The 23,368-nt window shown below is 38.2% G+C and overlaps 1 protein-coding gene across 1 annotated transcript in view; it reads left to right on the top strand.

Moving 5' to 3' along the window:
* Window positions 1-23,368, top strand: part of ZNF277 (zinc finger protein 277) — a 37,634-nt gene that overhangs the window by 5,771 nt on the left and 8,495 nt on the right. The window contains exons 2-7 of the mRNA XM_041421033.1: window positions 11,396-11,594; window positions 14,717-14,805; window positions 16,550-16,632; window positions 18,417-18,508; window positions 19,863-19,973; window positions 21,783-21,915. Coding sequence (XP_041276967.1) covers window positions 11,396-11,594; window positions 14,717-14,805; window positions 16,550-16,632; window positions 18,417-18,508; window positions 19,863-19,973; window positions 21,783-21,915 — 707 coding nt within the window. The remainder of the gene's footprint in view (window positions 1-11,395; window positions 11,595-14,716; window positions 14,806-16,549; window positions 16,633-18,416; window positions 18,509-19,862; window positions 19,974-21,782; window positions 21,916-23,368) is intronic.

Raw genomic sequence — 23,368 nt, 5'->3', positions numbered from 1 at the left:
GGCAGGTTGGAACTAGGTGCTCTCTTTTAACCCAAACAATAGCAGTACATGTTAACTTTTAATGTTTCCATAGGAAATGGTATAGCTGCAATATCAATATTGTCCAATCATTGATCCCAAGGCCTGATTTTCCAGCAGATGTTTCCATGATCACTGCATGTTTGCCATTCTGTCCTAATAGTCTGCTGTAGTAGACCTTTAAGTTAGAAATTGTAGTAGGTGTTTTGTCAGTAGCTTCAGTGGTCCACAGGCTGTTCTTTGTAACACATTTCAACTGTGTTTCTTGAAACTTTCCTTTTGATTTTTTTTTGCCTCATTTTCACTGGACCTTTCACTGGATACTATTTTCCAATTGGTCTATTTTTTTTTTTAATTTTGTGTATTTTTCTCTGATTTTCATGACTCACAAGCAGTGACCAGTGTGAAATGGCCCAGCTGTTTCTGTTTGATTCTTGCTCATTGAGATGTCATCCTCCCATTTGTCTTTGGAGACTCTGTACCCAAGGAGTAGCCACCTGCCCTGTGTGGTTTTAGCATGATAAACACCTTCTCTTTATCCCTCTGGTATAGAAGCTCTATAACTTGACATGCCGTCTGTTTTCAGCCTCATGATTTTTTGTGGTGTGTTGTGGCTCTGTCCACCTGAACAAATAATAAGGCACAGTAGATAAAGGTCCCTGCGTCCCTGCAACTATACTGCAGGGTTTGGCATTTCTGCTCACATGAAGTGAGCGTTCCCACACTGAACAGCCCCTTGGCTTAGACCCAGGCATTTCTCTTAAGGGTTGGGATGCATTTTTCATATACCTGAGCTGCAAACAAATCTTGTTCACATGCTCTGAAACTGATCTCTAAACCCAGCCAATGCACACAGCAGCTGGAGAGTGATCAGGGGCTGCAGGACTCCTGTGTGGGTCAGAGCTGTGCTCAGGTGCAAGAGGAGGGACAGGGCTGGTGGGCAGCATAGGGAAGCTTGGCGCAGCACCCTGCCATCCAGGACCTCATGCCAAGCTCATGGCATGTGCCCCAGGGTCAGCCTGTGAGTCCCACAGTGGAACTGCACCAGGCTCACAATATAAAAAAGTAGTGGTTGTGAAACAAATATGTGCAGTTCTAAGTGATACTGCTGTCAGAGGAGCATTTTGCTAGCATTTGTCCTGACCAGTGTGCCAGCACTGAATTTTATTATGACTCCATAAAGCATAAATGAGGAAGAGCTTTTTCTCTAAAGACCAGTATGTAAAAAAACCATCCTGCTGAAGGATTTAATTTGATTTTGTCTTACATGGAATGAAAACATGCAGTCTGTGCTGTATTTTTATTATTTATTATTACTATACTAATTTAATGTTCAGGAGCCCTCATGTATTACACAATTAGCAAAATGTTGCCTGAAAAATGTAAACAACTTGTATCGCTAATTCAAACATTCTAATTCTGTTTCTTGATGAAGTTAATTTCAGTTATTGTATCATCCATGTCCACAAGCTACATTAGTAGTATCAGTAAGCATATGTCATACTTAGGAAGTCGAGATCTCTGTTATATGTTTAATGAATGCATGGAGGACAGTATCACAAAAAATATTTATTTCAAACTCTGGTACAAAGAATAATCTCGTAGAAATTTTATGTGGCTTGCTGTGAGATGTCTCTGGGATCTATAAGACATAAATATTTGAGCCCTGACTTAAAAATACTTTCCTCTCAAAATAATTTTCAAAAATGTATGTGTAAAGAGTATAAATAGTGGATTATTTGAAGTACAATCAAAGCTTTGTTTTCCTGAATCATGATATCAGGCTGAAGTATGTTGATTCACATCACTGCACACTATAATGAACTTTCCCTTTGAGCCTCTGTTTTTCCAGTTTGGATACCAGTTTATGGAGGTTTGATGCTAAAAGTAGAAACAACTTATTTTGCTACTTTCCATCTGGAAAAGCTGCAGTTCGCTGAGAAAGCAGCAACAGACCACAGAGATTCTAACATCACAGGGCCTCTTCTTCATACAGATTCTTCATTAAGTATAAAATTCACTTAATTCAGCCTTGAAGGCTCTCTGTGTGTCAGGAAGCTCAATCAGAATATCTGACAGAGATTTCAGCCTGTTCTGTCAGTATGACACCCACACACACAAGGATGCCAGAAACAAGACCTCTCATGATGCATTTTGAGGTTAGTTCTAATTTGTATGTGTCTGAAAAAATTTAAGTGCTATTTAAAATAAAAGTTTCACGCTATTTGCAGTTGTTTTTTTCACATAGCTGCCTTTTTCAAGGAAAGTCTACCAGCGAAAAAGTTGTAAACCCTGCAATGCAAATGTTTTAGTTAGGAGCACGGTAGAAATTCCCATCATAATGACGTGGGGGTGTCAGGAACTGCTAAAGCAGGCTTTATGTTTTTAAGGCAAATCACACAGACTTTCCTTTAGTTACAGAGAGTAAAGCAATTGTTTAAGAAGACCACGAGGCAATTCTTTTAACATCAAAAGGATAAACATGCTTGGAAATTGAATCCTATTAGAGAAAAAGGACATCTGACAAGAAAAGGAAAATCCTTGTAATAAAGCATTATTGATCACTACTAAATGATCATGATAAAAAGCAGAAAGTAAAGTGATTAGCCTGCTTTACATAGCAATGCTGGCATAGAAGTTACTAGGCTCACTACAGTATTTGTTAAAGGCACTGCAAAGATAAATTGTAGCAATGAAGTATTACTATCCATATTAAACACATTGTTAAGACCCTTCCTTTCTGGGAGAGCTAAGGTCACAGATACACAATATGTAAAGTAAGACATGCCTTTTCCCAGCTTGCTGCTCTTTGCAGAGGGTTAAGCAGAACAGTGGCAGTGGTAACGTACACAAATACTACATTTGCGTATACATTTTTTCACTTGTGATGCCTTCCAGTATGTATTTTTTAATGTTTTTAAATGATGGTCCAGATCACCTTGACACAAAATTGTACACCATTTTTTTTAATCTTCTTCTTTTTCCCCAGGAGTTTTTATATGAAAATAGCAGAAATTCGGTCTTTATACCTGAAATTTAAACAGCATTGTTTATGCTTTATTATGATGTCTTTGGTATGCCTTTTTACTAAATGGCGAGTTTAACAGAAAAAAGCTGCTAATTTTTGTTAGATAGATTTGGGTGATAAGTACAGAAGAATAACCTGGATGGTCCCTTTTGTCCTTCCATTTCAGATTCTTCTTCGGATATTTTCTTCCTCTTCCTTGTAACTCAATATTCTGAGTTTCAGGCTACATAATTATTTTGTTAATCTTTCCAGATAATAGTCTAGGGTTTAATCATTGCTTCTAATCCCTTATTTTAGTAGATAATATGGATCTCAGCTCTCCATGTCTACCAAGTCATGTGATCAGACTAAACAAGGAAAGATAAACAGAAATTTTGTTTAACAATAGCCATAAGAATTCACAGAAGCTCTAAAAAGTATAATAAAATTATTCAGTATTTAATGCTGAGGTAGACAAATATTGTTTCTTATTTGTTACCAAAATATCAAACCCTGAATTTAGTTACCCTAATGTAAGTCTGTGTCATTTACCCAGGAATGAGACATTACACAGCTCTGAGCTTGTGTAGTGCTGTAGTGTGTTAAATATTTATAAATTGCATATTAACATCAGCACTTAAATATTGTTATGAATACACACTGGGGTGTGTGTGTGGGCATGCGTGTCCCTCTGTGAGAGAACAGTAGGTTTGCTCTGGTCTTTACAGATGTGGGGGCTTGTCTGGGCTCCAGCAGAAAGACAACAAGCAGTGGCATGTATCTGCTGCTGAACTGGGAAATAATCTAGTCAATTATTTAAGCATGATCTTACTGGCAAGCACATTGGTTTTGTTTTATTAAAATTCCAGCACTTCACATTTTTATTAATCACTTTCCCAGTCCTATTCAGTTGTGTTCTGATGCCTGTGCTGCGGTACCCATAGCAACACTTGTTAATGCTAATGAAACTGCACCATCCTAAGCTCCCCGACAGAGCAGCCCTGTTAAATATGGCTATTAAGCACAGTTGTATTTCTGTTAGTTCCAGCTCCCAGCAGACACCTGCTCTATAGAAACTCTGTTCCGAGTTATTAGGATTCGGTAACTTACAGCTTTTCTTAAAGCTGTCATTTAACTGGAATAAAATTCTCATATTCCTAGACAGCAAATGCTACAGAATAAGTACAGTGTCTGTAAAACTGACAAGCTTTAGCTGTAGGATTAAGTGTTCTTTTGAAGTGCTCATTTGCATTCAATGAAAAAACAGGCAGGGTTGAGACTGATTGATCTTGGGGAAAGCTACAGGATGTGTTGTCCCCTAGAGCACATGGGCATTTTAACTAATATCTATTTAACTAAATATCATTCATAGTGTGTTAACAAGCAGAAGTAATAGGTAAATAATTCCTCATGAACTCAGACTTAATTCAACTTAATAGAAGTACTTGAGGGCTTTAATATATCAAGGTAGGAGATGATTATGTACATTGATTCTTCTTTCACTAGGAAACATATTTGCATGTAGTATTGGTGAAGACCTTGACAGGGTGTTTTATTTTCATTATTCTAAGTTTTGGCTTTGAATACTGTTTATTTGGCAAGTCATTAGTCATCCATCTTTTGTGCTCTGGTAAACAAAGGAAAAATTCTGTAATCAGTATAAAATTGCTTCCAAGAATATGACCACAAATTAGGGAATGGTGCTGTGCCAACGAATAGATGCTGCAGTGCCAAGGCTGCAAAACAGGGAAGCTGTCATGTGTATATTTCAAGTGTCAAGCCGATCCTTCTCGATACTCTTGCATCATCTCAAAAACAATTGATTCCAAGACAAAGCTTTAAAACTGCTCATTTCCTAAAGAGTTTTAAATGCAGCACTCTTTTGTCCAGAATTACCTATGGGAATACAGGTTGGTTCCCCAAGGTACTCTCCGTAGGGGTTTGGTCATTTTGGCAACTAAATGGTTTTGCCATGTAATCGCTGGGAATTTGGGGGAGGCTGCTCAGCCTTTTTGTTTTCTGCTCGGCATCTGTTGGATTGCTAGTGTGGAGTGCCAGGTTTTCTAGGTGTCTTTTGTTTTCCTGTCATTCTTTCTTCCCTTTGTTCTTTGCATGTCTAAAAATCTGTCTTTTGCTCATTATTTGGACTCCGGTATTCACCAGTATGTCTTTGTTGTGTTCATTTTTGTTTTAGGATCATTTCAAGTTCTTGTGCTAATCTTCTCATAATATTAACCAGCTGTATTAATGAGATAATAAACCAGATTTGTTGGTAATGAATTGATCCATTCAACTATTGGTTTTAATTAGAAAGACACTTAACATTCCAGCAGATGTTCTTATTTTGTTTCATTATCCTTGTGTTACCAACAGTGGGATATTTACATTATAAAGTCCTCGGCCTAAGGCCTTGTTACTGTGCTGAAGACTGCAATAAATGACAGGAAACCCATAAATGTGTCTTAAGCAAATTTCTATTAATTCCTTTTTCATCATTTCAATTCTCAGACTTCGCAATGCCTTGAATTTTCAAAGTATTCTTCATTTAATAATAAATCTATTCATCTGTTTTAAAATAGTTTGATTTCTTCTTCCCTAGTTAAAAACCCTTGTCTTTGGACTTGCCTCCTTTTCCTCTGGTCTTGTGACTCTCAGTCCTTTTTATCTAGTGGCAAAGCTTCAAAAAGAAGGATGTGAGTGCTCTGTCCTCAGCATTATCTGCAGACCAGTTTATGGAGTTCCTCCCTCAGGCTGCTGTTTGCCTGCTGGGAGGGTCTGCCGCTCCCTGAGCTCTGGCATTTGAGGCTGCAGGTCGCACCTCAGGGCCAAGCTGTGTGAGTGAAGAGCCCTAACAGTGAGCTTACTGCATTTATCTGAGCCCACATACCTCCACTTTCTAGCTGGAGAATGTCATTCGTGCAGCAGTGTTCAGTTTGTCCCCTGAGCCAGTCAGAGCAGGTAGTTCAGATGTGCAACCAAGTAGAATTGAGCACAAGAGCTCCACACTGCATTTAGTGTGCATTTAGTGTGTTAGGTGTACCCATGCTGACAGCAGTGGATCGTGCAAACTGAAGCCAGTGCTGAGTGTCCTTGTTAGGAAGCAGTGATAAAATCTTAGTGGCTTCTCTTCCTGTGTGTAATGTCTTTAAAGACACCTCACCGACTGTGGCAGGCTTATGCTCAAATTGTATGAGACAGCTGAAGCTGCAAATCTGAGAGGAGAAGGCTGAGAAGAAGGTTCTGTTTCACCTTACTGCTTCTCACTGTGCACTCCTTAGTTTCCTCTTGCCCTTGGTGGACTCTTGTGTCATCATTTTCAACATTCTTGAGCAAAAAGAAAGGAAGGAATGGTTCTTAATGGTAAAGAGCTGGATTGACTCATCAAAGGATTTGGCAAGCCTGGGAGCCAGAACAAGCAGAAGAGCAGTGGTAGATGGATAGGAGTGGTGGGATAAGGTGGAGAAAGTCAGGATAATGAGACATCCCTGTGCTTCTTGGTGGCAGCAAATGGTTACACTGGGGACCATCTCTGGAGACCTTGCCTTTCAAAACTCCCATTCAAAAGCCAAATCTTTCCTTCCTTTTCTTTCTGATAATCTGTTGTATTGGCTGTAACATTGCATGGCATATTGCTTTGTGATAATTGCATGTGTGACTGTGCAGGTGGAATACATTGCCTGCTCTGCTGTAGGCTGTGTTATAACTGTGTGGGTGGAACATTTACTTAATTGTGCAAACGAACGTTGGTTTGGAGCTTAGAATAATTGTATTCAAAAGTAAAAATGTTCCAGAAAGGAAAATGACTCCATTTTCATCTTGTTGCTTCACTAGCTGTGAAGATTAAGTAGTCTATATTATGACAATTCCTAAAATAAAATAAAGCCATATAATTTCTATAACAGGCAGCCTTTTTAATTTACTTTTTTTCCCCCCCCCCCACTGTTGTGATCGTATGCACAGTCCCTGTGCAGGGATCAGAAATCCACTGTACCGGGTATCCTGTGGATGCTTATTAAAAAAAAAAACAGTGCTCATTCTAGTTTTGAAAGTAAATTGTTTTCAATACCATCTCATTCTCAAATAGCTTTAAAGTATTTCTTTTCCCCTGAAGAGCTTGGTATACTTCTTAGTTTTAGTTTTCAAAGAATATATTCCTCTGTTCTTTTCATTCTACTAATCTACATTTTTTAGCTCTGAATTAGCTGTTAAGGACCATAGTTTTATCTGTCCTGTTAAAGGTTGAACACCATGGTGTCAGCTGCCAGTTCTGTGACTAAGAAAGGGATTTTCTTATTTTCTGAATTCAGAGGGCTTTCTGTGAAGCCTTTGGGATATCTCTTTGCATAGCAATCATGCTGTTTTTCTATTAGGCAGAGAAGAAAAACTCACGGGCAACAACGTGATTCATCCAAAACTTAATGGATGGGTTTTATAAGGCTCTCTTCTCATAGGAAGTCTCTTGAGTCCTGTGCTGTTCATCACAGATGCAATAAGGAAGGGTGATACATTTTGCTGATTATACACTTGTGTATCACTTTTGGGTGATACACTTTTTTTTTCTTAAGTGGTAAACAGTGCTACTCAATGTTAACAAATGCAGAGTAACACACAGGAGTGAACACACAAAGAATATGACCACTGTCTTGTGCATTAACACCTGATTCACAATTTAGGAGATTGAATCATTGAAGAGAATTCAGTGGTTAATTCAATGATCCTAAAAGCAAGCAAAATACCGGAAATAAAGGGTAGATAGAAGAGAGATGGAAAAAGAAAAAAAATCTATGCTGATTTAGAAACATAATTTCTTCCACTCTTGGACATTTTCAAGCTACCCCTTATCACATTACATGAAGGGTAGAGTAGAACTAGCCTCGAGTTGAACCAGGACATCAAGAAATAAAGGAAAAATTTCATAAAATCATTACAAAAATATGAAAAGTTGATGCAAGTTTTTATAGGTGTTAAAAGAGCAAGAATTTCAAATAGTGCAGGAATTGCACTAAATGGAGAAAAAAAGAGCTGCTTTTCTGAGGGGCTCCTATAGTCTTTCACTTAAATTTTCCATACTCAGACTTCTGGAGACTATTCTATTTGTGTGATTACTGTTTGTTTGCCCTATTTTTATACCATTCCTAGGTAATTGCTTCTCACCCTTGTCAGCCGGGGCACCAGAGGGGTGTTTAATCTGTCTCTGTGAAGTTATTCTTGTAGCAGTAGATTCTAAGAGAAAAGCTTGCTACTTTTCCCTCATTTTCAAATGTCTCTGCATGTAGGAGTCCTGGAGTCTGAGAATACATCTGAGAGTTTTTATTTTCCTGTTAGCCCTGAGCTGTGCTATAGTTAACAGCTTTTATTCAGTACCTGTAGCCACTCTGCTCCAGATATAGAAACAAAATTAGCTGCTTTTGCAGAGATTTCAATATTATGCTTGAATTTATTTGTACTGTTTTGAGGTTTGTGCTCCATTAGTCCAGTAAGTGCTATGCTGAAGGCTGTGCATTTGTTGAGCTCTGTGCATTTATTCTCTTGTTCAGTGTTTTTTGTAGCAGATGGGTAAAAAGATATTTACATGGATTCCTTTTTCCTTCTCCTCTTCTTTTAAGTGCCTTCAAAAGAAATTGCATAAGCTTCTGCATTTGCCAAACTGCTCTGATAGCCTAAAGTTATTCTCTTTTAGTATTAGCTACTCTGTTTGGGCAGCAAAAAAAAACCTTCACCCAAGTTTATTCCTTTCATCATCTCATGGCTACAGTTAAAGACTTAGTGGTTCTGTTTTTCCAGCCCAAGCAGTTGCTATTCACAAGTACCCTTACTAAACAAGGCTCCTTGTCTTAAGTTTTGTACCAGTTCCTGCTGCACACACCTATCTGTTGAAAGTTGATTTCTTGAGGCAAATAGGTGCTTATTTATTTGGATTTGTAAAGATTTAAATTGATCGTTGGAAGAGAGCTATACCAAAAATTAACAAAAAGCAGTGTTGCTGTTTACTGGGTTAAGCTGAACTGGCTGTATCTTGACAGTATCTTCTTAGTTCACTTGGCATCAGCAATTGCAAAGGAAATTAAGTTCTACTTTTCTCAGTAAATATGGTGCAATGCTTCTTTAGGCAGCAGAACTGACTGTGAGAATGGACAAAGCTGTACTCTTGCAGGTACCACCAATTTTGCTTGGGAGATTTGATCCTTTGATGAGGATTGCTCTAGCACATGGTGTAGCCACTGCTGTTCTTAAAATAGGACAAATTGAACAATTTCTGCAATGCCAGTTTAATAAAGTAATTTCTAAGGGAAGGGAATGGGTTGCAGTGTAGATAAAATTATGAGAAGCAAAGTGTTAGATTGTGCACAGCAGCTGCATTGCTCCAAGCAATACCATGCTCTGTGTGCTGCCATCTTTCCACAGCGCTTGGTTTTATGGGATAAATTGAATTCAGTGTAATCCAGCCATCAGTCTTCAGTCAAGGCAGTGCCTTTCCAGGATGTTCTATTTCTCAGAAGTCCTAAGCAGAAGCCTCAGCAGTTGTGCAGGGCATGTATATTGTTCCAGGAGCAGCACAGAGCTGATAAAGCTGTGTTTCCTATGCTGTTATACCCTTTACCAGCTGTGGCTCCCTGTAGCTCCAGCTTACCCTCAGTCCCCTCGGCCACCCCCACCAGGGAGCCATTGCCTCTGTGCTGTGGCTGTTTTGGAGCACTAAGTGCCTGTTCCTCTGCCTGAGCACAGATTTGTCACAGAACTTATAGAACTGAATGGGATTCTCCAGCCTTTCTTTGATTATTTCAGTGTCTTGGTAGAAGGTGGGGTAGAGCACTGATACATTAACGTATTCTCCTAGGAAAAAAGCTAAATTACTGTGATTTTTTTAAAATTATTTTTCTAATCTTCCATGTGAGCAAGCTACCAGGCTGTCAGATTTAGTATACTTGCCAATGTATAACATATATATGTGATTTTTGTAGGGTGAAAGTTGCTTCTTCTATCTGGTAAATATTAATTAAGTTTCCTTTAACCATGTGTATTTTAAAATTCATGTGTGACAAAATAACAGACTTGAGAGAAGGCCTTTTTCTTAATTCTTCAGGTTATCTTCAGAAACTGATGCCCAGGAGGTTCCCTCAGAATATCAGGAGATGGTTTCGCCCTGTGAGGGGTCTGAGCACTGGCACACGTTGCCCAGGGAGGTTGTGGAGTCAAAGCCATTTGCATATGGTCCTGTGTGAGAGTCCTCCTTGACCAGGTGACCTCCAGAGGTCCCTTCTAATCTCATCCATTCTGTCATTCTGTGAAATTTAATTTTTCTGCAGAAGTTCATGGCACTGCAGGAATCCAGAGACACAGAGTTCATTCTCCTGCTGCACAAGCTAATGTCATAATACAGGAGTCCAGGACACCCATGTTTTCAGTTTTCCACTTCAACAGGGCAGGAACATGGGGAGCTTGGGGAGCTTTTTTCTGTTTACCTTTTGCTATCCAAAACTGATGTATCTAAAATTGAAGATGCGTGTTGAAATTGTCATTTGCTTCCAAGACCAACCCTAACCCAAGACTGAGGTAGGATTATTTTGGAAAATGAACACCACAGTTTACTTCTGGACAGCTGGAATGTGGTTAGGCTAATGGGGCCAACTGTTTAACTCTCTTGGTCAGTGTGATGTCACTTGGGGAACCTGTGTCTGGCTGGTACAGTATGGTACAAACATGGCCATTCACCTTTCCACATGGAGCATGGCTGCCCCTCCCTCAGCATCTGTACAGTTGGAAAGTGTTCCGGTGGGCAAAAGCATCTGTGTGGCAGTAATCTTGATCAAGGATAGTCTTTTGTCATACAACAGTAGATTAGATGTTAATGGGGAAAAAAAAAGGCAAGACAAATGCATATCTTTAAGAGTCAGTCAGAAAATTATAGAAGTATTCTGCAATAAATAAAAGTATCATTAGGAAAATTAATAGGCAAAACAGTTTGTGCTATACAGTCTAAATCCTTCCTGATACTCTGAGCAATGTGGCTCAGGGAGCCACAAAGAGAGTAGCTTCATTCATATAATCAGGTAGATTAGATAGTGAAAACAAGAAAAGTAGGTCATCATAAAATTTCTTTAGTAGTAAGCAGAGCACCTGTGTGTGACTGACTTGGTGTCAGCTGGGAGTTTCATTTGAGAAAGACACCTGAGAACTGTCCTGTGCTGACCTCCCACTGCCCTTCTTGGAATCAATGCAGTCAACCTGCTTACAAGCACCTTCCTCCTCAAATGATCCATGCAACAAAACCGAGACTCAAACAGGTTTTACATGTACTACCTAAAAGTACTCCAAGAGATGTACATTTATTTACTTAGTCAGTATTAATTATTTTTATTCTTATTTTAGATACCGAGTGTATTTTGGAGCCTCTGTCTCTGCCAGAAAGTCCAGGTGGTGTTGATGCAGTAGCAAGTTCTCCCTATGTGCCTTGTATTTTCTGCAAAGAATGCTATGTCTTAGCAGAACAAAACCAGCTCCTGAAGCACATGATTATTGAACACAAGCTTGTCGTAGCAGATGTGAAACTGGTGGCAGATTTTAGAAGGTAAGGGTTAAAATGAATGTGTATGTGTGCAGATGTTATTGAAAGCTTTGGAAAAGTAGAGATCATCTTTTTAAAAAGACATTGTGGGAGGATTGATGCTAACTTTTCTTATTAACAGTTTGCTGCTGGACTGTAAGGTTGTTTTCCTATTTCCTTCCCTCTCCCTAGTGCCTAGGTGTTGCTGGGACTAGGGAGCTCAGTTTTAGAATCCATGGCAATTCCTGTGTTTGGCATTTTTTTATATATCCTAGGGTCTTCTCACTAGGTCCTAGTGACAGGTCCTGTCACTAATCAGCAAGTTGTGTGTAAGCTAGAAAGCTGGTTTTTAGCAAAGCCCATTCCAGACAATCAGGTTTCCTAATCTGGGGTTTTATTTGAGTAGGGCAAAACTGTTTCTATCCCTGTACAATGTCCTAAAGCTCAGTATTGTACACAGAAGCTGCTCAGTACAGGATCTCTCACATTCTGGGATGAAATTTGTTTGTGCTGCTTTAAGGACAGTATTCCCCCCATCAAAATCACATTTAATCCTTAACTGTGCTTTACAGTACTGTGATCTACATACAACTGTGACTCCTTCTACAGCTGTGTCATTGATCATCCCACCAGGGTCACATTTGGCTTTCTCTCTCTTAACTTCCTCCAGTAGCTGGCATGGCCCCAGCTGGCTTGTAACTTCAGAGACAAGGTACTTGCTTGGCATTTTGCTTTCCACAGTAACGTATGGGCCAGGAGGAAGTCTAGACAGTACCTGCCACTCTGTAAATAGTTCTGCTGTAGTATTTAAGCATTAGATGGATAAATTCTCAACTAAAATGATTTTTCTAGTAGGTCTTCTGTCACTGGTTAGTCAAAGTCAAGACCTTGTGTCTATCAAGACCCCAAAAGAAAAGAAATAATACAATATAATTTAGGAAGAGAAATGTAAGCCATATGAAATCCTTAATCAAATGTATGAGCTTAACGTTGCTTAAAATTGAAAACTGATGGTAGTTTTTGTTTGCTTTTCTGCTGAAGGCAGGCAGGAGAATGTACTGTTCTTTGGAGATAGTACTAGAATTTTTGGGTAAGTAAAGGAGTCAGAGCTGCTCAGTCATGGACCAGCAGTCTAAGCGTGCTTGCGGGAATTATTTTGCATTAATAGAAATGTATTTTAAAATCACCCCTTCAAAAAGGGCCCATTTAGATTCTTTTTGCTGCTAATGCAATTGGAAGGTAGCCAAATCTTATAGAAAGTGGCCCCAGGACATGAAATGGTGGAATTGTTGCTCTGAACTGTGCTTTCTCTAATTTGCTGCATTAATAAAACAGTCTAATACTATGCACAAAAAAGAGAATATACTCTGAAGTGTTGAACTGAGGTGTGGAAAATACAGGGATCAACTCTGTAAAGATAGTATTATTTTTATATTTAGCAATGAGTTACAGCCAGTCTTAGGAATACATTTCTTGACAGAACTGCAAGAAGTGGATAATCCAGAAAAGACCAATGCTAATGGAAATGTTTTTTCTTTTCTTTCTAACTTTGAAGAATAAAGATCAGTTGGCATAAGGGCAGAGGGAAGAGATAAGGGGAATAAACTTCTGCTTCATGACTCAACATGATCACTCATTCTGTCTCCCTGGAAGTATCACAAGGCATTGGTTTTATCTGGTCATTGATTATTCGGGTTAAGTCTTATGATATGAAATCCCTGAACTGTAATTTCTGTGACACAGACAGTTACGGGCAGGTGAGTTTGTACCAGTGTTCATTTCTCTCAAGGGAGAGACATTTATTAAATGAGCTCTTGAAATCTCTCCATTTGCACATTTGACTTAGTCTGGAAGAGCTGCAGTTCTGTTTAGCAACTCTTTCAATGAGCATTGCAAACAGGGGAGCAGGCAGGGGGAGAACTGAAGACTCACTTCTCACTTACTGACATCAGATGGTGCTGCTGAATGAGCCTCAGCCACATGTGCTGCCTTCACTGTGCTCAGCTGGCTGCTGCACCAGAGGTTAGTCCTCTCCATGTTGGAGTTAGCAGAAAGAAGGATGTGCTGATTCCTTGGCTGCTGCAGTTGAAGTCCTCAAATATATTGGGTGAGAATGGTAGAGGCAGTGTGAGCCTCTGTGGGATGTGATAGCTGTGGCAAGTAAACTTACAGATTGCACAAGTGTTAAAAGCTGCAGCTATTTTAAAATGCTCTCATAATAATGATACCTGATTTTTTAATTATCCTTTTCCTAATTTGGTGGCACAAAATAAGAAGAAATCATTGAATAGCCTTTACCTTACTAACTCTCACATGATTTATATCATACATGAGTATAAATTTAAGTCAGCACTTAAGCATTTTTAGATTATTTTTATAGTAAGATTCTGAATAATTAGCACAAGAATTGCTTGGTTCCCTTCATCATATAAATGAAGTGATGATTTCTTCTTGGTTAGATAGTAGCTTCCTAGTTCAGTGGAAATCTAGTCTCAGTTGTGTTCTGTTGATGCAGTTGTAATACCTACAAAGATAGTACAGATTGGTTTTAAACAACTGTAGTTGATGGGTTAAACTTTCAAGATGTGTTTAGGTCTTTTCTTATTCTGTCTGCTGTCTTACCCCCAGGTGTTCAGGGACTTCATTTTTCTGTCTTTCTAGTTGTCTGCCAAGCTACAGCTTTCACTGTAACTCCACAGGAGACCTGCCAAAACCTCACTTTTGTCAAGCTGGTGTTTTTATTGAGTTTCAGCTTCCTGACTGCATCTTGCAGAACACAGAGCACAATATGTTTGGAATTTGAAAATGCTCTGTAATATATCTTTTCAGTAAAGATGCGTCTGAGTGGCACTTCTGTCTGTAGATGTGAATAGGTCACAGTGTTTATGCAAAGCTTGGTGCAAATCTGCTTATTGAGTTCTTCACTTTGACAGCATGGTTAAACCCAGTTTAAGTGAAACTGAATTAATTCCATAAAATTGAAAACTAATATGAAAGAAGAAAAAAGGGACACAGGAGTTAAAAAAAAAAGAAAAAAGAAACAAAAACACATAAGAATTTACAGCATTAAAAAACAAGAGCTAACCAATTTTTTATTAGAAGTTTTTCAGTGTTCCCTTTTTCACATCTCCCCCTTATTTTTAAAGCTACATCCTGTACTGGAAGAGGAGGTTTGCAGAACAGCCTATCACAGACTTCTGTAGTGTGATAAGAACAAATTCAAAAGCTTCATTAGGTAAGTATGCTGCTTGCTCACTCTCTGATGAGCAGATCCTGTGATAATTTCTGGCATATGCTGCTGCTTTGATCAGCCAAGTGTGTCTGACACCGGGGCAGAAAGCCACAGAAGTAATGTTTAACTCTTAAGCACATATCTAAACTTACCTTTCGTGAGGATTGCCACATGTGCTTCAGCACTGTGCTGGGTGAGGATGAGATCAATACTGGCTTAAATGTGCTGTGAACTGGGGCCTGTTGCAAATCAAGGCCTGGAAGCAGAGCAGCTCACAGAGTGCCTGGGGAGATGTTGGTACCCACTGCATGACAAATCAGTGACAGTCCTTCCAAAATGACAAGAAACATTCCCAGTGAGCTGCCTTTTCTGACTGCACCCTGCCCACCACCTGCTGTTAATTTTTCTTGGGCATCAGGGCCACAACCCCCCTTCCTTTCCCCTGCCACAGTGCTCCCTGCCCCAGCAGTGTCAGGAGATGTCATCTTCGCAGAAACCGTATGATTGTGCAGTTGGCTGGGCTCCAACACAAGTCTGAAACCTTAGTTCACTGTTCTGCTGCATTGCTGTGGTGGCACATTCCATCCCTGGGACAGTGTTGACTGTGTGAAGGAAGTGTTTTCCTCAGAAGTAGCTGATGCATTACATTGGCTTTCCTTTTCTAACAGAAAAACACCATTTACCTAAAATAGATAAGAACTTTAGGACTTTTCTGCATCTTTAATTAAACCTTAAAAGAGAGGAAACAATGCATACAGGTGGTGTCAGAGATGGAAACTCAGTACAAAATGGATGCAAGTAATTTTTTTAATTATTCAAAGTAATTTTAAGAAAAGTAGCCCTGGAAAACATGAAAATCATTCCAAAAATCATAATTCTGTTTCTCTTATAAACACTTACCTCTCAGTTTGAAAACTGCAAATTAAGCACCTGAAGAGCAGAATTATGAAATATCAATGAGCCTTTTCCCTCTCTCTCTCCTTCTCTCTCCCTCCCTCCCCCTCTAGAAATTTTTTCTTATCTTAACCCATTATTTTTTGTATTTTCCTACATGCTGAATAATTGTAATTCCTTTGAATAAAATTTGTTGCCTTATTCAATTGGATATGACCATAAATAGTAAAAAGGTTACTAAAGATGAAATATGTGTAAAACATATAAGTAGAAATGTAACTTAGGCAAGTCTCAATGTATGGTACTGAACAGTTGTGTATATCCACAGGTGGAAAAATATTTGATGATAAAAGCTAATGTGATAGACCAGAGCAAGGGGAGGATAGACCAAATTATGATTGCTACTGAAAACTGACAGTAGCTTAGGGAAATAACTGGTAAGATAAAATTAAAGGTAATTTCATATATTATTACATGAAAGGTAGTGTTTCTGTATTACATGAAAGTGTGTTACATAGTGTGTTACATAAAAGTCTTTCATGCTGACTTTAATCTGTAACTAATGTAAATGCTAATTGTTTTATGTGTCCATAAGAACCATCACAAAAATGAATAAAGCTGGTAGTGGAGAAAAACTATGCAAGACTTTAGCCTTCATTCTCCGATATAAACATGCACAAATATTTAAACATGTTTCATTAAATTAGGAAATTAAAGGAACTGACTTTTATAGGTTAAAAATCACATTCTTACATTGTTAATATATTCTAAAGTCTTAGCAAATTATCTGCCAGTAATATTCAAAGCAGCTGCGACTTCCCATTCCTTACTCACAATTTTAATCTCTTAACAGAGGAACAGGACAATTATTTTCTTTTATGTGATGTTTTACCAGAAGACAGATTACTTCGAGAACAGCTTCAGCAAAAGAGACTGGTAAGAAATCATTGTTCCATTTTTTAAGGTAAGCTCCAAAGGCATGAGCAGTCTGCTGGCAGGTGAGCAATCTCATCTGCTCTGCAAGTAGACATTTCCTCAAACTCTCGAATGAGTGGAGAATTTAACCCGAAGCAAGTGCTGGTTTTCTTTACAGAGTAATTAAATTAGGAAAGAAAGAAATATGCATCTTTATTATGGTGCAGAATAGTTTGCAGTTATCACTGTTTCGAATATCAAAATTGTATCCTCAGTTTTTACACAAGGATTTTGTGAAATCGAGCTGCAGCTGTAGTTGGGGCTAATGGAGTCACTGCTTTAGTTACAGCAATAAAGTCTGTTTATTTTTGCATTTCCTTTTGCTGCAATCTGAGTGTTGACTTGCAAGTTAAATAGATATTTTGCTTTGTAAAGCCTTTTACCTCCAGACAAGTCCAGCAATTAAGAGTGAGCTGGCAAATGGGCTCATGTGAGTTTGGTAGAATAAAGACCAGAACCATACAACTTTTGGTGATTTTTCTGCGTCCTTTGAATCCTAACTGCTGTCTCCAACAGCAAGCCCAAACAAGGACAAATGCTGTCTTTAAAATGTGCTGCCTGAAGCATTTCATTCTGCAGTTTTGAAACTCCAGTTTAGGAATATTTCAGGCTGTATTGCAGCAGGGAGCTAGCCAAGGTGGATGTCATGCAGAGACTTAATGGTGATTGTGATGTATTGAGAGAGGCCGAGGAATGAGCCTGAAATAGGTTAGAGAGCACTGCTTGCTGAAATAGCTGACAAGGATGTGAAAAATAAAACAGATACAGTCTTTTGGAAAAACACAGTCTTGACAAAGATTTCGTAGTTGTGAAGCACTACCAGACAAGGAAGTCCTGGCAGCAAAACTAGAGATACATGGAGGGGCAGTGTCAGTATAAGGCACCTGGGTGTTTTTTTTAAACAAAAAAGTTACATCCCCAGAGCTATTTTTTTGAAAATACATCCTACAACAGCACTGACCTTGTCTTGCTGTCATGCATACAGCTGTTCACCCATCATCTGACCAGTAGTTTTAGGTGAAGGGACTTCTCTTTCTCCCAGTCAGTAGAGACGCCAAAGAGGAGTCTTCACCAAGACTGCAGGCTGTACCAGCTAACCAGGAAGAGCTGTTTGTGTCTGATCCCCAGTTTGTCACAATCTTAAGCTGAGACAAGGTTCAGGATGTTGAAGATATACACTGGAATGGATGGGGATGTTGGTCCAGTTTAGTGTAATGCAACATCAGGAGTGCTTGTGGCATGTGCCACAGCTTCTTAGAGAAACTGCCAGGGCTGTGTCCTGTATTAGGAGAAATCCCTTTAGGTTGCCTGCAATTAGCCATGAAGGATTGAGTTTGCCATTCCACAGGGGGGTTAGGTGGTTACCCATAAACCTGCTCATTGGTACCAGAGGTAAAGCTGAATCACAGGTAGTAACATTAAACTGATACATCTTATACAAAATTATTTAAATAGTTGCATAAGATCTCACTGTGGATTGTATTTATTTCCATGCACCATGTACATAAACTTAAGAGAATTTTACTGGAACTTAACTGGGACACATACTGCCTTTGGAAAAACTTGGAATTTCTGTGAGAATCCACACTCAAAACATACTAACATCTGGTTTGTGCCAGCAGCACATTTGAATTTTATATGTTCATTGTTACCAGTAAGGATAAATATGTATAATAAACTTACGTGATGGAATGCTTTTATGATTATGGTTTTGTCTGAAAAACCATATCTGTTCCTTTTCTTAGAGAGAAATTCTAGAACAGCAACAACAAGAGAGATATGACACAAGTTTTCATAGTACATGTATGTTCTGTGATCAAGAATTCACAGGAAACAGGTTTGTTTATTGCCCTGTTTGCTTTTGTTTTATTTTTTGATACCTACTCGTCATCTTTGTTTGTGTTTTCAATGTCATTGAAGCAGTTAATGCATAATGGTAGGACTCAGAACGTAGAATTAACCTTAAGGTATAGTTTACATATTTCTTTCAACTGAAGTGGCATTTTAAATAGATCCTGTCCTACTTCTCAAGCTTTTTTATTTATTCCAGTGCAATTATTTCTACTACACAGTATGCTGGAGTTGGGAACAAATAATTTTAAAGAGAAACTTTTTTTTGGCAACTGTTTTAGTGACAAGGACAGCTGTGTGAGCCAGTGTGATGGTTAAAAAAATTTTTATGCAGTTGTATATTTTCTTATTTAAAGCTCACCTAACTAGTGTAAATTTGGATATCAGATGGAAAAGAGGAGAGGAAAATTAGAGTGAGAACAGAGGGCTTTACAGCATCAGTCAAGTGCGAGTAAGAATTGCACTGAAGTGCATGCTCCAAAGAAACTTTGCTTACTCAGAGTAAATCAGTTTCAGTTGGAGAGGCTAAGTCTGTTTGCTTGGGTAGTTCTGGTAATCTGGAAGGGTAGAAGCACCAGGGGTCATATTCCTGCACATCATCCCAATGTTCTATGAGTGTCCCTCTCTACTGCCTGGTGACAGGAGAGGAATTTCAGTCTCTGCTTCCTCTTGAGTCTGGCAGGCAGTTTGAAAGTCATGCCTGGACAATGGTAAAAGCAAGTGTCAACATTTGGATATTTCTTTAGTCCCCAAAAGCAGAAGCTGAGGCATATAGAGAGGTTGGACAGCTAAGGAATTAACCAGTATATCTCTGTCAGAAGAGTATCTTATTTAAACATCCATTATGTTTATTTGTGTACACTTTTGAGTGCCATTCATGTTGCTGGTGCTGTGTGAAGCAATATTGATGTAAAAGCACATTGCATCCAAGAATTTCTGCTCTGCTAACCTGCAGAGGGAAATCTGACAAAGGGCTTTTTAGAATGTTTCTCAAGAGACTTGTTTGAAATGTGATTTGCTTATACAGGGTAATGAACGAGCTTTGGTAACAGTGAGGGTCAAAATAAACTATACTGTAATTTTCATTTAAAGGATTATATTTCATGCATGTGGATGGAGCAGTTGAAATGTTACTGAACATTCAGCAGAGCTGAAAATGAAATACTTCCTGTTTCAATAAAATTGCATTATTTCCTAGCAGTGGCAGCAAGTCTATTACTGCTTATTTAATATTGGCTTTTATGCAGTTTTAGAGCCATTGGTGTATTTTAAATCAGTAATTTAATAATTCTTATATATATGCAAAAATATGTAACATTCTCTTTGAATGTCTTTTGTAGATCTGTTCTTCTCAATCATATGGCAAGAGAGCATGCCTTTAACATTGGGCTGCCAGATAACATTGTGAACTGCTATGAGTTTTTGGCAGTGTTACAGGGGAAGCTTGACAAGTAAGTAGAGTTTTGTTTGTTTGTTGTCAATAAACTTGGGTTGTGTTTCCTTTAACTTGGAAATAGTAGGTAAAAATGAATTCCACATTTGTGGCTACTTAAGAAGAAGCAAAGAGAGCATGTAAGTTTATTGAGAGTCCTCTTAGAAGTCTTTTTGTTGCCTTATTGAAAGCTAATTCCTAACAGTTAATAGTATGAAGTCAAGTGCTGTGTTTCAGTTAGGAGTTGCACAGTTTGACATCAATAATAGCACTTTTTCTCATAACTGTTAGCATTAATGTTTTTCTCATAATGACAAACTTTTTGTTAAACATCTCTTTAATCGCTGAATACAGAGCCCTTGTTCCAGTCTTCATTTGCCTCCATACCATGACCATATTTGGTCTCTCCCTTTTGTACTGCTTAAAGAGCAAACCCAGAGCAGAAAGGGATAGATAGGTGCTAACTTTTCCCAGAAATGAAGGCATATTAAGAATGCCTTTTCTTTTCTCATTGGTGTTGCCTGATGCACTGAATTACCATGCTCACTGATAATTTGCAACTTTACTGTTTATCAGTAGGACCTGAGGCTTTCAGTTAGAGGGAGTTTTCTCAAAGCTGATCCTCTCTGTAGTTAATGCACATGCTGAAATTGTGTCCAGAGTAGTAAAAGGCCACTCCCCCTGTGGCTAGGGAAAGGCATACTAGCTATACTAGTAGAATAATACCTGAGAATAAATTACTAGAGTAGAAACATCTTGTTTCAAGCAAATAAGACTACATTATGTATGCTGACAGAAAGCCTTCTGTACTCTTCATGGGAATGCCTTTCTCAAGTAGAGCAAACACTTTGCTGTTAGCAGGTGCAGCAAAGCAGATATTAAAATTCATAGATGTATTCTGGCACCAGACCTACGATTCACCAGCAAGGCAATCTTGATTTGAAGTCTGCAAGCATAGGGAGAACTCAAAACTTCTTACATGTCTTGAAAGGTGGAATGATACTGAGAATCCTGAATTCCTGCTCCACACAAAACATCTGAGGGGAAACTGGAACCAAAATGGTTTTATGATGCTGATTTAAGGCAATGCATATACTTCTGTTTAGTTTGAATTGCTCTGGAAGACATACTGTGATCAAATTCTCATTTGTTAATGAATGTTTTCACCTTCTCAAATAGTGTATACTTTCCTGTCTCTGTACATATATGCATGTACCTATGTGTATGTATGTCTGTCTATGAATTATATGTACTTCTGTGTGTGTGGATATGAATTTACTTACAGAATTTTACTTCTCAGGATTTCAAAACCCACTGCCCACCCTCGCAAACTTTCATTTACCCTCCCTGTTGGGTAGACCTATAAAAACTTTCTGTTTAGCTAATTTAAATTGTTTCAAAAGAAAATTAGTATGTTCACAGTTTGATTTTTTTCAATCTGAAATACAAAGAAACAATTAGAGATGGATTGGATGTCAGTGTAAGTCCATGCTGAGTTACAGAGCTCACACAGTGAGCAATCAGCAGCCTTTCTGTGCCTACTTTGGGTAATCAGACTTTTCTCCCACTTTGCATATGGGGCAAACAGTAAAATTTTTTGTTATCTTAATTTTTCATTTTTTGTCATTGTTATTTCTGTTTGATTGACTCTACTGTGATCTGAGATTATCTTGTAATTTATTTTTTTTTCAAATAAGCTTTCTGTTTCCTTTAGCTTGCTCTGTCATGCTTAGGTTAATCTTAGTATATATAACTCCAGCTTATTTAAGTTTATTATTTTGTACTATTTTCATTTTAACATGTTGACCTATTTACCTTTTTATCCTAGCTTGCAGTGTTTATACTGTGAAAAAGTTTTCAGAGACAAAAACACACTTAAAGATCACATGAGAAAGAAGCAGCATCGCAGAATCAATGCCAAAAATAAAGAATATGACAAATTTTATATCATTAATTACTTGGTAAGTAGTTCTATGAATAATTAGCAAATTGACTAAAGAGATACAGACATTATCTAGTTAAAAGTGAATAAATCCAAACTAGCAATTAGTATAAAGGTCAAAAATCAAGTGAAGGATTCTTAAGAAGTATGCTCATTTATGGTGTGATATTCTGGATCATTGTCAAGCTAAGCACTAGTAAACCTTTTTCATTGAGATTTGATTTTGAGAGATGCTAGAATGTAGCCTGAAGAGACACTAATCATCATGTCATTAGTGCTCAGTCTCTGCTTTAAAAACAGAAGGGAAGGTGAGATAGAGCAATTAAGTAAATGGAGGTCTAACTTAAAGCGAGTTGGCTTTGAGCTCGTTTTCTACAAACCTTAAGCTGGGAGTGCTCTTCAGAGAGTAAACTGCATGCAAAGGGGAAGAAAATGAAAGACACAGAGATGAAAGAAAAAACGTTAGTTTTTAGCCTCCAGGTAGGTGTATGTTGCTAAATATTTTTTTATCTCAGACCTCTGAGAATGTGTGCATGTGTATGTACCAGATTTTCATTTGCTGCCTTCAATTTATGAATATGGAGCTGCTTCAAAAGCTGCTGTGTTCTGTCCCAGAAATAACTATAGTTCACCTGAAGTAGTCTTTGTGCCTTCTGCATGTGCTAATATACAGGGAACTGTTTCTGCTCAGCATTTCTGATCCTTCAGACTATACCCACATCAGAATTTCTGACATTTCTTCTTTTAAAGAAAGAATTTTAAAAAAATTGAAAACAGACTAAAAGCTCTGTCTTAAACACTTATAGTTCACAATAAAATGTATGTTTGCACACAGGAAATTTTTAGGAATGTTCCTACATAATGGAAAGTGTTTGCTTTCCAAACAGCCTTTGACAACCCCTTTTTTTCTGCACAGAGACAAGAAGACTAAAAGGAAGAACCTCAGTTTCTTCATTAGGAGTTCAGTAGATTGGCCTTTACATTTTAAGGAGGAAATATTCTGTAGAGCACATGCATGCTCAACAGTAGATTATATTAAATGTGATGGGATGGATTTTTTCAGTAAATTCTAGATGCTATACTAGATCTGCTTTTTGTAATGGCTCAATGTAGTGGTTTTGCTTCCTCTCCCCTAACCCTCACAACTTACCAGATTTTTTTTTAATGTGTACTATCGAGATTTACTCATTTTTCCCAATGAGTTTTAGAGGTCTGTGCTTCACATTGCTCTAAATATCCAGGGGACTATGCGGTTTCAAAGACACAAACATGGTTTACATATCATATCTGAAATGATTCCCTAAATTCTAGTGGATTCGGAGGTCTTTTGTCTGTGTTGTGTAAGTGAGGAGGATTATACCAATCCTGTAGAATGGCTCAAAGTGTTAATTCAGAGAGAGGAACTGGTACTGGAGTGCAAAGAACTAAGCAACAATGTATCTATGATATATAGATGTAGAATTCATTATTTT

Source organism: Onychostruthus taczanowskii, unplaced genomic scaffold (assembly GCF_017590055.1).
Source record: "Onychostruthus taczanowskii isolate IOZ18803 unplaced genomic scaffold, ASM1759005v1 scaffold68, whole genome shotgun sequence".
In the NCBI taxonomy this organism is placed as follows: domain Eukaryota; kingdom Metazoa; phylum Chordata; class Aves; order Passeriformes; family Passeridae; genus Onychostruthus; species Onychostruthus taczanowskii.
The sequence above is the reverse complement of the archived record's forward strand: the minus strand, read 5'-3'. Positions and strand labels throughout refer to the sequence as shown.